This window comes from Narcine bancroftii, chromosome 10, assembly GCF_036971445.1.
Source record: "Narcine bancroftii isolate sNarBan1 chromosome 10, sNarBan1.hap1, whole genome shotgun sequence".
NCBI classification, from domain to species: domain Eukaryota; kingdom Metazoa; phylum Chordata; class Chondrichthyes; order Torpediniformes; family Narcinidae; genus Narcine; species Narcine bancroftii.
The window spans coordinates 70,387,233-70,404,037 of NC_091478.1; the positions used below are offsets into that span (position 1 = coordinate 70,387,233).

The following is a 16,805-nucleotide window of genomic DNA, read 5'->3' on the forward strand; positions in this document are numbered from 1 at the left end:
GCTGACTGAGCTGTGCGGTGGTCTGACATGCACCATACAGAGACTCGACCAGCACGTCAGTCAGGTAGACGTTGGTGGCCCGGAGGCTCAGCCAAAAAGGCAGCTAGTGTCGGCTGCTCAAAGCCAGCACGGCCAAGCAGGGCAGAAGGCTGGGCATGAGGTGCAGAGCTGCAGGAGGAGTGGGCCGTTGGGGCGATGGAGCTGAGTGTCGCAGTTTTCGGGTGCTCCAGCAGCTCGTCGGGCCAGCCCTCAGGCACACTCCAGCAGCGCAGCGCCATTCTCCCCCCCCCCCCCCCCCACCTTCAATCTAACTCCTGATGTGGCAGTAGAGATGCAGTGCTGCTGAGCCCGGAGTTTACAGAGCACCACACTGGATTGTGGTGATGGTTCAATGCAGGAGCAATGGCTGTCTTTGTTACGCATAATTCCCCATGCAGCTGGAACCACTCTGGCGCTGGCTGCTTGGGGAATTGTGGGTAAGGAAGAAGGCCATTGCTCCGCATTGAGCTAGCTGCTGCCTGCTTCTCTCCCACCGGATGCTGGAGGCCAAGAGTCACCTTTCCACTGAAAGTAGGGGAGGGTGCGCATTGGACAGGGACAACGGGTACTGGGTTGGGAAATTAGGAAACTAATATTATTTGTGTAATGGTTGCTGGTTTGTGAAATTTTGGATAAAAGGTTAACCACCTGTACCAAAGGGAGAGGAAAAAAATGAGTCAGTAATAAAATGTGCATATCTACATGAATAGTTATTTTAATAACTATTAATGTCAAACCCATTATTAGGCTGTTAAATCAAGGTAAAACTAAAATAATGTTGGGGAGGTGGGGGGGGGGAGGTGGGGAGAAATCCTATGACTAATCCATTGTACAGAACAAGAATAGTCTTTCAGATCTCTGATCCTGCTTCAAGTTTGACCTGTTGTAAGAATTGAGGAGCAACAGACCATAGTGACAGATAAACTGCAACTGTTGCTTGATAAAACTTGGACACCACATGCCTGCACAACTCAACAATTCCCTCCGAGGTGTCAGCCACAATCTGCAGATGTTTACCAGCACAATTAAGCCTGTTACTGTGTCCATGATATTAGTAATAAGAAAGTAAAAACTGAATTGAGTAAAATATAAACTAATGACTAATATATGCAAAGATACAGAGGTGAAATGGAATTGGGAAGGATGAGTAGAAATTAAGACATTGCAATTACTCAGAACCTTTAATATTCCCTGTGCACTTGCAGTCATGGAGTTGCATTAGTAGATAGTGATCAGTTGTGCTTTTTAATGCACACAGCTCATTCAATTCACTTCATATACAAAAAAAATTGACTTCCCACATTTTAAGTGTCTTTCAAATTATAAATTGGCACAAATGACAACTTCGTGGATTACATTTTAGCCAAAAATTTCAAATTGATAGCTATTGGTAGAATTTTGGACTTCTAACCACAGGATCATTGTTCTTTGCTCTAATTATAGTTCAGACTACAGTAGTTTGGTTTTTCTGAAGAAAAAGATTTTGGTTAAGTCGATGGACTTGCCGCTGTATTCAAGTCAAATCACCTTTATTTACCATGCTCACACGGTAAAGATGAGATTGGGTTCACCAGGACCATGGAGCGGATTTACATAAATATAAATTAGAAGTTAAACACATTAAAAAAAAAAGACACAAAGGGCCGAGTGCTGAAGTACCTTTTACCAGATGGCAGAAGGAAAAACAGCTTAGTTGAGGGGTGTGTGGAGCCCTTCACGATGTTTATTGGCTTTCGCCTGCATTGAGTGTTGTAGATGTCCTTCATGGGAGGAAGAGATGCCCCCCCAATGTACTTTTCAAGCAGCACGAAAACTAGCATGTCTGGAGAAAAAAAAATTCAGTTGCTGCAAATCTGATAGAGATGTCTTGTTCAGATACAGATGAAAAGAATGGGTAACCTACTTTTAACATTTACAGCTAGGGTACTACAAGATTGGAAGAAGGTAAAAAGGTCCGAGGAAATGTAGAAGCGAGCTAAGCTGGAGCACTATCATTTATCTGGATTCTTTTTGCATCCGTTTTTGTCACTCTTTTAGTAAAGCCAACCCTACTGGGCAGGATCCAAGACTTTTATTAGCAACACATAACTTGGACAAAGAACTAATATGTACTTACTTTCTTTTGACCTACTGATCCATTCTGTATCTCACTCCTGAAAATTGATTTGTTTTCACTCTTAAGTTCTGAGAACAGGCCCTTGTGCTAAATATTAACTCTGCTTCTCTTTCTTAGATGACGTCTGACCTCACGAGTGTCTCAGCAGTTTCTTTGCTTAAATTAGGTGATCCGTTGTTGCTACTCAAAGTATACGCCTGATATTAATTGGTGAAGAAGCATTCAATGTACCATAGTACTCAGAACAAATTGTATTATGGATCTAAGGGCTTAAAAGGAGAAATTAACTTGGGTAGGTGAAAACAATAAGGAGCTTCATTTAAGTATTCCCTTTTTTCCTTCATTCTTCCAGTGATAACAATGTGGTCATTGTTGTTGGAGAAACTGGTAGTGGAAAGACTACGCAGCTAACACAGTATCTTAGTGAAGATGGATATTCAAACTATGGCATGATTGGATGTACACAGCCCAGGCGTGTGGCAGCCATGTCGGTGGCAAAACGCGTTAGCGAGGAAATGAATGTGAATCTTGGAGAAGAGGTAATGAACTGGTCTTGGTTTATAGTTTGTGTATTATGAGAATAATTAATTATGCTATCAGATATACATGGTAATAACTTTGCTTTTTAATGAAATAATATGGTCAATATATAGTATTTTCAATGAAGTAAAAGGTATTATTAAGAAACATTATTTTTTAAAAATTGTACAACTTATTTTGTGTTTACCACCTGTGGATCACATTTTTTAAAAAGCCCTATTATTTAGGGCATTGATATGCTTAGCTTACATTTAAGATTAGCAGAGAAATAATCTGCAAAATTTTCTGATTCTACCACAGATGGTTTCTGTGCATGCATCCAAATAGAAAGATTAGACTAGTGAATTAAATTACCTGGGAGGATGTGATGAAAATGCATTATTTTGATTAAATTGCACCAATTTCAGCCAACTTTTAATTCATAATTTAGACTTATTAACTTTACTTCAAGCAAAGCTTCCAGCATTTCTTATGTATGGCAGCTTCATAAAATTACATTTTATGAAACTAAGTGTCTGAATTTCTTTTCTGGAATTTGTTCCAGCTTCGTGGTTTTCATTCTTGTATTTACATTCAATGTTTAGGAATTTTTTTTGCAAAATTCCTTGTTTTTATTGTGTAAAGTTAAATATAGAGCAGTGGATTTATATTTTAAAAATATCAGAATACTTGGATATTCCATATTGCCAGTTGTTCCTCTAATATGAATAGGGATGTTATTGGAAAGTGTAGTGTCTTATAATCTTTATAATCTCTTGGAGGATATCAGAATGTCGTTGTTGTCTATGACTCATTCAAACAAATCCATACTAAAGTTGAATTTTCCAAAGTTTATTAAACAATATTAAACATTGTTAACATTATTATCAGTTGATATACATTGTTACAAGTCATTAAACATTATTAGATGGTCAATAAAAATTGTTGAAACATTCTAATTCCTTACCATTTCGTAGAACAAAGGAATTAAAATGAAGGACATGTAATCTTGAACATGGCAGAGACCTTGGCTCAAAGATGCTGGTAGTAGACTGCAAAAATATGTCAACAACATTTTGAAAGCCACAAACAGAATTGCTTACAAATTTGCAATCCACTTTTAACCCTTACAGAAAGTAAATCTTGCTCTTTTAATATATTCTTCCCCACCCTAAATTTCCTACCTTTTATCCTGAATCCCTATTCCTAAGGAGCAGATTAAGAATTAAAATATCATGAACTTGCATTGAAAATTCCTTCAGGTTAAAAGATATTTTAACAATTATTGTAAATTCACTACTTTTAAGATCAATGTAATTTTTCAGAAGATTACTTCAGTATTATCACTTTTCTAGGTAGGTTATGCTATTCGGTTTGAAGATTGTACTTCAGAACAAACTGTCATTAAATATATGACAGATGGTATACTTCTTCGAGAATCTCTGAGAGAAGCAGACTTGGATCATTATAGTGCCGTCATTATGGATGAAGCCCATGAACGATCACTAAACACTGATGTACTGTTTGGCTTACTTCGAGAGGTGTGTATACAAATTTTAAAGCAAATGTATCAGTTTTGTGTGTTATGTATTTGTAACTTTGACATTTTTCATTTTTATTCTTAGTCTTAGTTCTATTCTTCATTTTTATTAGGTGTATTAAGGTTTTGAATTCCATTAAATACATTGTGAATAATGAAGGAGATATAGAATAATAATTTGACTTGAAATAATATGTAACCTTTTCTAGGTTGTAGCTCGCCGTGCTGATCTCAAACTAATTGTTACATCAGCAACCATGGATGCAGGGAAATTTGCAGTATTTTTTGGGAATGTTCCTGTGTTTCATATCCCAGGCCGGACATTTCCAGTTGATATTTTCTTTAGTAAGGTATGACACCAATGGAAAATTTTACCCATGTTCATAGTGCAACTTGATGTCTTTCTGTTATACAAGGTATCATTAATTATGTTACAGAAACAAAGCACTGTTGGAACTCTGAAATCAAAAGTGCTTAAATATGCAACATCTTGGGGGGGGGGGGAAAACAATTCTTTAGTTTAGTGATTTATCATCTTGTTAGAATTGTTAAAAGAAAATGGGGGTTTTACAGTTTGAGGAATGCAGGAAGGAACAAAAGGGAAGTTCTGTGGAAGAATGGAAGGCAAGAGGGATAAGGTGACAATACAAATTAACAATAATTCTAGGGAAGGCATAAATGCAGACTAGTTATCTGAAATTAAGATTCAAAACTCAATTTATTGTCATGTACACAAGATACATTGAAAAGTTTTTGACAAAGAGTTGCCAAGTCATCTGACATCATTACCAAAGAGATGTGAAATATCCTGAAATGAAAATGCTGGAAATGATAATGATTCAAAATTATTGTACCCAGTGTAGAGTTGGTAAGGCTATATTTTAATTATTGTACCCAGTTTAGAGTTGGTAAGGCTATATTTTAATTATTGTACCCAGTGTAGAGTTGGTAAGGCTATATTGAGCCTTGTAAAGAAGATGAGGTTCTCTTCTTGAGATTGTTTTGAGTTTTGTTGAAGGAGAGTGAGAGAAAACAAATGCTGTATTAGAATGGAATAAGATGGAGCATTAAAATGACTAGTGACTGGAAATTTAGAGATACTTATGGATTTAATGGAGCCTTCTGCAAAGAGGCCACTTAATCTTTGATTTCTCATATTGTGACCACAGTAGGAGGTACAGTGCATGGAATAGAACGATGAGTTAATAATTGTTTCATGCTGCTACTGAACTGTATTCAGTGGAAGCTCACAGATTCATTCCCACATTCCCATTTTGCTTCCTATAAGAAGTTCGTTCTTTTCTCACAGTTTTTCCCGTCACTGTTCTGACTTTACCAGCTTCCACTCCATTGTTTCTGATGGGTCTTCCTTTTTACTCCACAGTATACTCTCCTGCACTACTGTCAACTCACTTGATCAATCCCATTCTTGACTAATACTAGGATTTCCCTTGTCCTCACCTCACTTTCCACCCCATTAACCTTTATATTCAATAAACTATCTTCTGTAGTTTACTGTAGTATCTCCATTGTAATGCTATCACAATTAATGTATTTTAAAAGATCCAAGATATTAAATACAAATAAAAGAAAATACGAACAGGCAGAGAACACTCAGCCCCTGAAGCTTGAGGATCTCTTGCGGCACAGCCCAGAACTCTAAGCCTTTGTTCAAAGATAAGAAGTTGCCAATTTAAAACTAAGGTGAAGCACAAGATTTTCCCTGAGAGCTGGGAGTCTTTGAAGTACTTTGTTCTGAATTTATTCATGACTGTTTCTTACCATATTTTCAATAAGCGGGGAAATGTATGTTGAGCACATTGGTGAAGGGTCCCCAGAGGAAAATAGAAAAGTAATTAAAATTATGTTAGCCTTGATCTTATTGAATGGCAGAAGTTGCCTATCACTACCTCCTAATTCATAGGTTTCTATATTAAGAAGTTGCATCCCTTGACCTTTTGGCGTCCAGGATTTATCTTGGTGAGACGGTGATTTTTACCTGAGCTGACTTTTAACTTGTTAAATTAAGATTGATATCAAAGTCTGTTTACTTCACTATGTTTTAGAATTTTTAGATCTTCTAATTTTTGCAACGTGACATCAAAATAATTAATTGCAGTTCCACAGAGAAGGTGAAAGGAAGGCATTCATTTCAACAGATTTGCCTTCATAAAACGTATCTCCCTGTTAACTTGAAGTAAGACCACAGGACCCACCATATTCTAACAATGTTACCTGTGTTGCAAGTACTTACTTTACAGAAATACTAAATAAAATTAACATTTTTGGACTTGCTTTATTCCAATTAACTGTGCACCTGTTACCCTTCATCTCCCTTGGGCAATAGTCTGTGCTGATCTCAGAGTCCTTTGGCTATTTTTATGTCAGTATCAGATCAACAATGAAAATGATGAATAGCAAAACCCTTAATATAGGGTCCTAGAGAACTAATGACCAGTTCTTGTCCAAAATGCCAGAAATGTTTTGCTAGTTGCTAACAATGATCCTTTACAGTTTTATGACCTGCCTAAATTCATTGAACAATCCCGTCTCATCAAAGAATCCCACAATGGCTCAGACCTAATGAAAGTTGGGCTTGTCTCTCAAACTTGTGAGTGCTTTTTCAACATATTGTAGTTTCCAAAAGCTACACTGTAAAATCTCGTGCAGAAGCTCACGGGAAAATATTAGATCTCTTGACATGAGATCAATATCTATTAAGAACGGGACTGGAGTATGGTGAGGATTGTTGGACTACTCATGAATAGTTTAATGTGGTGAGAATGAGTCAAAGAGTTATTAATTTAGATCTCATCATATTTGGACAATGAAGGGAGTAGGAATGTATTGCAGTACATGGTAGAGGTCAAGGGAGGGCAGAATGTGGTGGCTGGAAAGAAAAATATTATTTGAGTCGAAATTGGAATAGCCTCAAATATATTTTCCTATGGTTAGAATATGTAATGCATCTGTACGAGTGTAGTGATAATGTTTTCTGGTCTGCTCACATGAATTGGGAATGTGCAGACAAGACTCGGTTTTGGAGATTTGGTCACAGACTTGAGACTATTTTAGAAAAATTGAGTCTTGGGAAGGGTATTCCTCAGAATAAGAATGATCTCAAATGTGGAATTGAGAGGTTTAGTGAAGGTATGTTAAGGGCGCATTGACATAAAATCCAGGGGCAGATTTTTTGTTGTGGTTGATGCTGAGATTCATTCTCTTCTGGAACAGACAAATTATGGCCACTAAGAATTTGCTACAATGTTTCTGAAGGATAACTGTTGATAATTAATGCTTGGTGCAGCGAAACAGAGGAACTAACCACTTGACTCCTTGAATCTATTCCAGCATTTAATGATCATTTCTACATTTGCACTTATCTGTTTGGCCCACTCGTTATCAAGAATAGATTTTATCTATTTATAAATCTAATCTATTTAAAGATTTTTTTAAAAAAGAGATGTGACTCCCCTCTTTTTTTTTAAATAGTAATCGCTAATTTTAGATTCTACCACAAAATGAACCATAAGGAGTAATAGGGATCCCATGGTTTAGAATCTTGTTTTATTGCTGTTACAATTTGAAGAGGAAAAATGATCAGATTAAAAAAAAATGTTATTTCTGCTTTTACATGATGCATGTGCGATAAACAGTAAATAGAAGGACAAGATAACATGATTGGGTGGACCAAATTGATGGCCTGGCCTTTATCTTGTCCTTCTGTTTATTGTTGTAGCTCTGTACATTTGTTAAGCAATGTAAAATGCCCTGTAGTGAGCAGGCAGTAGTGCCCATTAGGATCAGAAATCCCAACAATTAAATCCAATAGTGGTTCAAATACAGCTTCACCTTTCAGTAATCTCTTTTCAAATTACTTACTAACTTATTTTTATGATATATGCACTCAACTTAAGTTGCTCGGTTTCATTATTGCCTTATAACAAATCTACAACTTGCATCATTATCTTCCCAATTAATAATTCATTTTGCATGTCATCTATAAATGCAACCTTTATCCATGAGAAATACAATAGGTGACAAAATGGTTTTAAATTAATAGTACGAAATTTAGACAAATGATCCTTGTTGATATTCTGTTTTAGCTGCTCACTAACCAAACTCTTTAGAAGACATTTCAAAGTTTTAGCTGATCTGGATAAATCCAAGCATGAAGTTCAGATTGTTATAACCTTGAATATGATTATTCCTGTGTTGCATTCTAAATTTTGAATATTTAACTTCTATACAATTTTACAGACCCCAACAGAAGATTATGTGGAAGGAGGAGTTAAGCAGGCTCTTCAAATTCACCTGTCCACTATTCCAGGTGACATATTGATATTTATGCCAGGCCAAGAAGACATTGAGGTGAGAAAGCTTTCAATGAAGTTTAAAAAATGTATAATTTCATCTTTATCTCATTTCTTTCATCCCTCACAAAACTCTAAATGTAAGACATTTTAAAAAGTGATGTATTTTAATCATAGTACGTAATTCTCTGAATCAATGGGATGATGAAACTGTGGAGAGCAGTATTGAATAATTGTTGCATTGACTGGATTGATTACAGTTGTCATGTGGTAGTCAGAAAATAAAATTGATTTTTTTCCATCAAAAAATGTGATGAACTGCTTTTGTGTTTTAAAAGGTAAAATAGAGTTTTTTTTAAAAAAAATGTGCTTTGACAATATTAAACCTGGACTTACATGGAAAATGCAGAAAAAAAGGTTTGTGTATTAGGTCACTACTGTCCTAACTTGCCCAAGGTCATGACGTGCATGAATTAGATGTGCAAAATTGTGTAGTTACTGGAAATAGGAAGTAAAAATATTGCTGGAAAGAATTCAGATCTGGTAGTGTTTTGAGGGGGCAAAACAGAGTTGTTGCTCAAGGTTGATGAGGTTTCATCAGAACATGTCAAACATTCTGTTTTCAGCCAACTGTGTACTCAGTAAAAATATGTGTATCTGGCTTCCAATAGCACTGTTTAAATTACAAAACTTTTTTGAAACTCCTTGAGCATTTTTGTTCCATACATTGATGTGAAACACAATACAGATTCTTTTCCTTCTCTTTGAGCAAGGGGAAAGAAGTTCCAATTATTTTTATTGACTGCCTTTCAAGCATAACCACTGGCTAAATTAAATTTGGGGAATTAATTTGAGACATCATCTTGAAACTGTACAAGACATTGGTGAGGGTACACTTGGAATATTGTGTGGCGTTCTGGTGACTAGACTATAGAAAGGATGTGGTAGTGTGAGGGGGGGAAAATGCAGGATGTTGCCTAGGAGAGGTTGGAAAGGCCAGCATTTTTCTTAGTGGAGTGCAGGAGGCTGAGGGGTGACTTTAAACAGGTTTATAGAGTCATGAGCAGCATGAGGGAAAATACTGAAAGGGGATCCAAGGGGTAATTTTTTTTTTTTTTTTTACAAACTGTCAGGTGGTTGTAGAGGCAGGTAAATAACAGCATTTCAAAACCATTTGGACAGGTACGTGGATAGGAATAGAAGGATATGGTCCAAATGCTGGGAAATGGGCATCACAGTTGGCATGGACTGGACGTGCCAAAGGGCCTGTTTCTGTGCTACACCACTCCAGACCAGCTTTTAACCCCACTAATTCTACACAATAAAAGCTTGCACCTTTAATGCATCACCCAGATGCTTCATTTAAATATGAAAAGAGGTAATAAATGCAGAATCAAATCAAAGTTGGAGGAATTTATAGAAGATTTTAAAAATCTGAAATTTGTCTGCTGCAGGACTAAGTGATGTGGAAACTTGAAGATTCATTTGCTATCTTATCTGTAGCTTACTCAATTCCAATCTTGTCATTTAGTTAGAAGATTGTGACATGAGGTTGCACTTGAGAAGTTAAAACCTTGAGCCTAAAAGGTCTTGGCTGATATTCGAATGCAGAATTTTCTGCAGAAGTGTAGAACTGGCATCCAGCTGGTTCTCTGAAGAGAACATACTGATAATCTTTTATTTATCCAAATTCTCAATCATTTTCTAATAGATTAGTGAAAGGATGAACTTGAGGGTGCATAATCTCATTAATGCTGAGAAGTGAAGACTGCCGAAGAGTAGGGGTTACAGTGACAGAGAATTCAATGCCATGAAGGGTTAGGAATGACTATTTTAAAAATGGGAATAAAGAATACTTGGTTTTAAAGACTGCAGATGGTCAAATTTTAATACCTGACATGAAGAGTGAATGAGCTTGGAGCTGGAATTTTAATGGCAAGAACAAGTTTGAATGAACACTTGGGCGTACAAATTGGAGAGGAGTTGAAAATTAACTACAAAGTAAATAGAGAAATAGTAGTGGCCATCAGGACTCTGAGATCCCATTATATATGGGAGTGCCTGAATTGCCTGATGAAGTTGATGATGTTAACTCCAGGCCTTACTAATTTTCTTGACTTGCATTGTATTTTTTTTCCCAGTAGTTCAGCCCAACTCATCCATGATGTCCAAATTGGTTCTATTTGCCTGTATTTGGTCCTTATCCCTCTAATCCTTTTCTACCCATTTTAGATGTTGTAATTGTATCTACGCCTACCTCTTCCTCTGTCAGGTCGTTCCACATACCTACCACCCTCAGTGTGGAAAAAGGTTCCCTTTAACTATTTCCTCTTTCACTTTTAAATCTGTGATCTCTAGTTTTAGATTTCCCTGCCCTTGGAAAAAGTTTGATATTTACCTTGCATGATTTTATATATCTCCATATCAGCCTTCTCTGCTCCAGGGTAAAAGGCCATTTCTATAACATGACAAAGAAGCAGCTCAAGGTGAAATTTTTTTGCTGTTCAAGAGGTCTTCACGTGCATCTCAGGCATGTTCAGCTTTCTCGTGCATTTGTGGCCATTGAGTAAAATAACAATTCTGTACAAATTATTTTAGCTGGATGAATAGGTAATGTGAGAATTAATCTTTGAACTTCATTGGGTAATATTTGAAAATGAGTATGAGGATTATTTGTTAGTGTCCAAAACTGCTGATTTGCTTCAATAAAAATGTGTATTCCTGCCATCTCTCTAGGTGACTTGCGAACAGATTGTGGAACGTCTGGAAGAACTTGAAAATGCTCCCCAACTGGCAGTACTACCAATATATTCTCAGCTGCCATCCGATCTTCAGGCCAAGATTTTTCAAAAGGTGCACACAGTGTTTTAGCTTGGGAAGTGACCTGAAAGTACAAGAGGTTTCAGTTTTCGTCCATTGCAGGTGTGACCATTGGTTAAATTAAAGTTGTCACGTTTTGGCATTTCAGAAGGAGGCCATTCAAAATCGTGCTGGTTGCCATTACCTATCCTGCTTGTTTTCCTGTGCCCTTGCAACTTTTTCATATCTGCCCAGGAACTCCTCTTTTATTCCCTTTTGCCATTGAGATAAGTTACAATAGCCAAGCAACCTACTAGTTTATGGAGTGAAACAAGAAAGTCTGCAATTGGTGTGATGGTAGTTTACACAAAAAATGCAGGAGAAACTCAGGAAGTCACACAGCATTCTTGGTGTAGCGAAGATAAAGGTACATAGTCACTGTTTCGACCCTGAGCCCTTCATCAAGTTATGAGCAAAGAGCAGACAGGTGCCTGAATGAAATGGTGGAGGGAGGGGCAGGAGGAACAGCACAGGCAAGAGGTCATAGGTGGGAGGGTACAACAACAAAAAGCTGTGAAGTGATTGGGGGAACGGGGAGTTCTCTGAATGGAGAGGGAAGAGGATAGAGAGCTGGAGGGAAGGAGACAGAGTGATATGGAAGAGCAGGAGGTGGTAGTGGCTTAATGGAAACTGGAGAAGTCGATTTTAATGCCGTCCAATTGGAGAGTGCCCAGATGGAATATTAGGTGTTGCTCCTACTAGTTTATTATTAGGGTGTGGGAGGAAATCAGCATACTTAAAGGAGAGCAAACTGCAACAATTGAATCCAAGATATGATTTAAATTTGAACCTGGCAGCTGTGAGGCAGAAAGATTAACTTTGCTGAAATTAGGCCTCCAGCAGGAGACCAGCTTCTCATGCTTTGGCACAATCTTGGCAAGCTGAATTTTGGTAACTATTTGATTTATAACTTTTACCCCAATGTATTAAGTTTACATTCTCAATGCCTCTGAAGTAGCTAAGTTAATGTGAGATGGAGAGACTTTGCACATGTATTGGCGTTTTTCTTTTGCAGATAATGTCTTTTTTTTTTAATTGTAGGAATAGAGAATCAATGCACCATTAAGAGGAGACCATTTGGCCTATTGAGTGTCCTTCAGCTCTTTATAAAACACTTTAGTCAGTACCATTTCTGCACTTTTTCTTCTATTGGCTTATAGGAATTTTATCTTTTTAGATTTTCAAATATGATCCAATTATACCTTGAAAGTCCTGCTGAAGATCCTTCACTCTTTTTGACATTGCATTCCAGATTATAGCTAATCACTTTAAATCTGTCTTCACTGGTCATCAACCCATCTATTTATTAGAAAAGTTTGCCATATGTAAATGTGCATGCTAATATGTACATTTCTCAATTTTACTGCAACCTACACACCTCGAAGAAGGAAACTCATGATTGGACTGCAACATGAAATCGCCACTATGTGAAATCAAAAGTTACAATAATACCGATTAAGTTCATTGAGCTCCTCCGTGTCTGGGATGAGTGAAGACGTGAGTAATTTTGCATCATTTCTGATTTCTGCGATGTACTTCTCTGTCAAGGCTCCCGATGGAATCCGCAAGTGTATTGTGGCTACAAACATTGCAGAGACATCGCTCACAGTGGATGGTATCATGTTTGTCGTTGATTCAGGATACTGCAAATTAAAAGTAAGTGCATACTAATGGGAAAATGCTGGAAGAATTCAGAAGGTCAGACAACATCTATCGCAAAATAAATGAGTTAATGTTTCGAGTTGAATATTCTTTAACAGAACTGAGAAAGGAAAATAAAATTGTTTTATGTTGGAGTGGATAGGACAAAGGGAAATTTCTGACTAGATGAGCAGTCTGGTTGATAACTTGAGTTGGCCTGATAACATGAAACCAATGTGCATGGAGTGGTCGGAACTAGTGAAATATTTCTGTAGGATGGGCAGGAACCAGCATTGACTGAATATAAAGGTGTTCGTTAAGCCTGATGTTGAACTACTAAAAATTGTTTTTAGCAATCAAAGTTGATGATTTGTTATTTATTTGTCAACTAGTTAAGAAAAACACTTAAACAATGTAAGGACACTTTTTTAACCGTTCAATGTATATTAGCTGCCATTATTTTTGCACCTCTTTGTTTGATCTCTTATACAGGTCTTTAACCCAAGAATGGGCATGGATGCTCTTCAGATTTATCCAATTAGCCAGGCTAATGCCAATCAGCGAGCTGGTCGAGCTGGGAGAACAGGTCCAGGTCAATGTTTTAGGTAGAAACAAATATTTTCCTTGGGTACAATTTAACCAATGCATTGCATTTCCAGTTCTTTGAATAATATTTTGTGACTGTGATCCCCTTTCCTCCCCCTTCCCTTGTGGTATGTGCATTTCAGAAGGAGGCCATTCAAAATCGTGCTGGTTGCCATTACCTATCCTGCTTGTTTTCCTGTGCCCTTGCAACTTTTTCATATAGTGTCATATAGTGTAATATAGTGTCTGATTGTAATTGTGCATGAATGGGGAAACATGTATTGTCTATTTATAATCGTACTAAGAGAACAAGGAAAGATGTCCATTCATTTTCCTTAAATTAATTCATCTATTTATTAAACTGCATAGATTGTACACACAGAGTGCATATAAAAATGAGATGCTGACCACCACTGTTCCTGAAATTCAGCGAACAAATTTGGCCAATGTTGTACTGCTGCTTAAATCCCTTGGTGTTCAAGATTTACTCCAGTTTCACTTCATGGACCCACCACCTGAAGATAACATGTTGAATTCTATGTATCAACTCTGGATCCTCGGTGCTCTTGACAACACAGGTAATTAGAAAATTGTGTAGATTTTTGACCCTCCAGTTCAGCGTAATATTTTATTACTAATCTGGAATAGTTCGTTGAGCCTGAGAATTAAAGGTTTGGAAATACAAGACTAACATGCCATCTTTTGGATTTAACCAGACATAATAAGAAGTGATTGGGAAATCTAAGTGGGAGGGAGGAGTTATAAATCAGACTTCTTTTTGACTCATCAAAACATTGTTCAATTGGATGTTTTCCCTTAAGAGGTACTCAGTCAATTTTTTGATTGATTTTGATCGCCAAGAGTAGCGATGTCAGACATTAGGCCAAATCTTCGGGGTTAATAATTACATTTTAAGGCCAAATGTAACTAGAATGCTAAGGTTTAACCTTCAATGCATGAGTTCCCTGATATCTTTCCAACTTGTGACTGAAATGTCATAGGAAGCTCCCAAACCTTGCAATGCAGTACTTCCACTGTAGATGGAGTACAGTACACCTCTTCCTCTGTGTGTGCTACTTTTCATGCACTCACTTGTGACCACCTACTCTTCCGCATGGTAGGAAGGAACTCCCAAACCACGCAATGCAGTATTCCCACTGTAGATACTGCATTTTCATGTCTGCTCTTCTGAGTTGCACTGGATTAAGAAGGATGAATGAGTAAAGGGATTAAATTTGTGGCCATGCCAATAAATGAACCAGTGTTGGTGCCTTTACTATCAAATAAATCTAGTACACTGATTTGACTTCCTGTTGATTGCATCTGCAATCATGTGTTGATAGTGTTAATTGCTTATTACCCCAAAGTTTGTTTTAAGATGTCCTATACCTTGTGTCATACCACCAGCAGCCTTCTCCCCATATCCCCCAGCACTGGCTACAATTGACGACCATGCCTCTGCAGCACCTTCTCTGCTTGCATACTCCCCCTCATGTGCTCATAATCATGTACTCTCTCATGACCCTGTATGTGCAAAAGAGGAATCAAATCTGTTCCTGTGGTCCAGAGTACTCACCAAGAAAGCTGCATTTCCCAATCAGACTTCTTTTTGACTCATCAAAACATTGTTCAATTGGATGTTTTCCCCTAAGAGGTACTCAGTCAATTTTTTGATTGATTTTGATCGCCAAGAGTAGTGATGTCAGACGTTAGGCCAAATCTTTGTGGTTAATGATTCTGACGGGAATGAATAATATTTGCTCATTTCCTAAGAAGCGACTCTTGAATTTTCAAGGACCTGTTGTAATAACTTCAGCACATTTACCATCATATTTTGTTGAAGGACTCACTCCATTTTTAGTCCAGTGACAGAGCTTGATCTTGCAGGAATTCCCTTGCGTAATGCAGGGAATTTGCCTTTTCATCTTGAATCACGCTTTCTAACTTTCATTTTTGTTTCAGTTTTTAGATCATTACTTACATAAATTTTAGACGTCTTTAAACATCTCTCAATATCACGTATATTTTAATGTCATAATTATTTTCGAAGCTCCTTGCTTTTCCCATCTCCAAGTTCGGATTTTAAAAAGCCTTCTAGTGTATTCTCGAGGGCAAGGCTTTGGGTATGCACCAACTGAAGAATACAGGATATTTAGTTCTTCCTAACGAAAAGTTGGGTGCAGAGGGCCAAGGTTGGCTTTCAGCATCTCTGCCAGATGACACAGGTTTGTAGGTAGTGATCCAGGCAGTGGAACAGGTCTGGAAAAATACAGCCAATGTTATTAATCTGATGTTTTATCCTGATAGGGAGTCTGACTCCAACTGGAAGGATGATGGTTGAATTCCCACTTGATCCTGCTCTCTCAAAGATGTTGATAGTGTCATGCGACATGGGTTGTAGTGCTGATGTTCTCATCATTGTATCAATGCTTTCTGTGCCTGCCATCTTTTATCGACCAAAGGTATGTGAGAGAATCTGAAACTTAAACTGTTTCAGAGATTGCTGAAACATGCTTGTAACCACAGTAGGAACACACAAATCTTGAAAGGTAGAGAATGAGGAGACAATTGGAGGTCCTCCCCCCAACTTTTTTTCTTCCCATGCATTTGTTCTGTTACTTTTAGTAATTGATTTTCATGTCTTTATTGATGTTGAAGCAGGAGGAAGATGGGAAAGGGAAAAAAGAGAGGACTCGACAGAGAATTACTTGTATAAGGAGAGGAGTGTACCCTTGCAATGCTTGTATAACACGAGTCTGTAAAACTATAAATAACATTTTCAAAAAAAAAAACATGCTTGTAACCTACCTTTCAGGTTATCCAAGTTCAAAGTGCAGATTTATTTTCAGAGAACATTCATGACACCGTATACAACTCTGAGATTCTTTTTCCTGCGGGCCAGGGAAATTAAAATTGCTTATGTGACTGCATTAAAATATCTCATATTTATTGAAGTTTGAATCGTATCATGACATTCAATTATTATGATTGAATGATTATGAACAGAATATAATATTCTGCTGAGTGGAGATGCAAGAGACCAAGTTGAAGCAATTAAACAAGCTGCTGAGGGAACTCAGCATGTCGAGCAGCATCTGACTCCCATCTGGAAGGCAAGGAGATCCTGTCTCAAGACTCAGAGATATTATCTAGCATTCTGCCTTTACAGATTATTGCAGATAAACTGTGAAAC

At 37.4% G+C, this 16,805-nt stretch overlaps 1 protein-coding gene across 2 annotated transcripts in view; it reads left to right on the forward strand.

Moving 5' to 3' along the window:
* dhx38 (DEAH (Asp-Glu-Ala-His) box polypeptide 38) overlaps positions 1-16,805 on the forward strand; it is a 99,604-nt gene that overhangs the window by 43,453 nt on the left and 39,346 nt on the right. For both annotated transcript variants that reach the window (XM_069901302.1, XM_069901303.1), the window contains exons 13-21: positions 2,508-2,694; positions 4,030-4,215; positions 4,424-4,564; positions 8,475-8,585; positions 11,264-11,380; positions 12,935-13,042; positions 13,520-13,632; positions 13,982-14,190; positions 15,920-16,074. In XM_069901302.1, the coding sequence (XP_069757403.1) occupies positions 2,508-2,694; positions 4,030-4,215; positions 4,424-4,564; positions 8,475-8,585; positions 11,264-11,380; positions 12,935-13,042; positions 13,520-13,632; positions 13,982-14,190; positions 15,920-16,074 (1,327 nt within the window). The remainder of the gene's footprint in view (positions 1-2,507; positions 2,695-4,029; positions 4,216-4,423; positions 4,565-8,474; positions 8,586-11,263; positions 11,381-12,934; positions 13,043-13,519; positions 13,633-13,981; positions 14,191-15,919; positions 16,075-16,805) is intronic.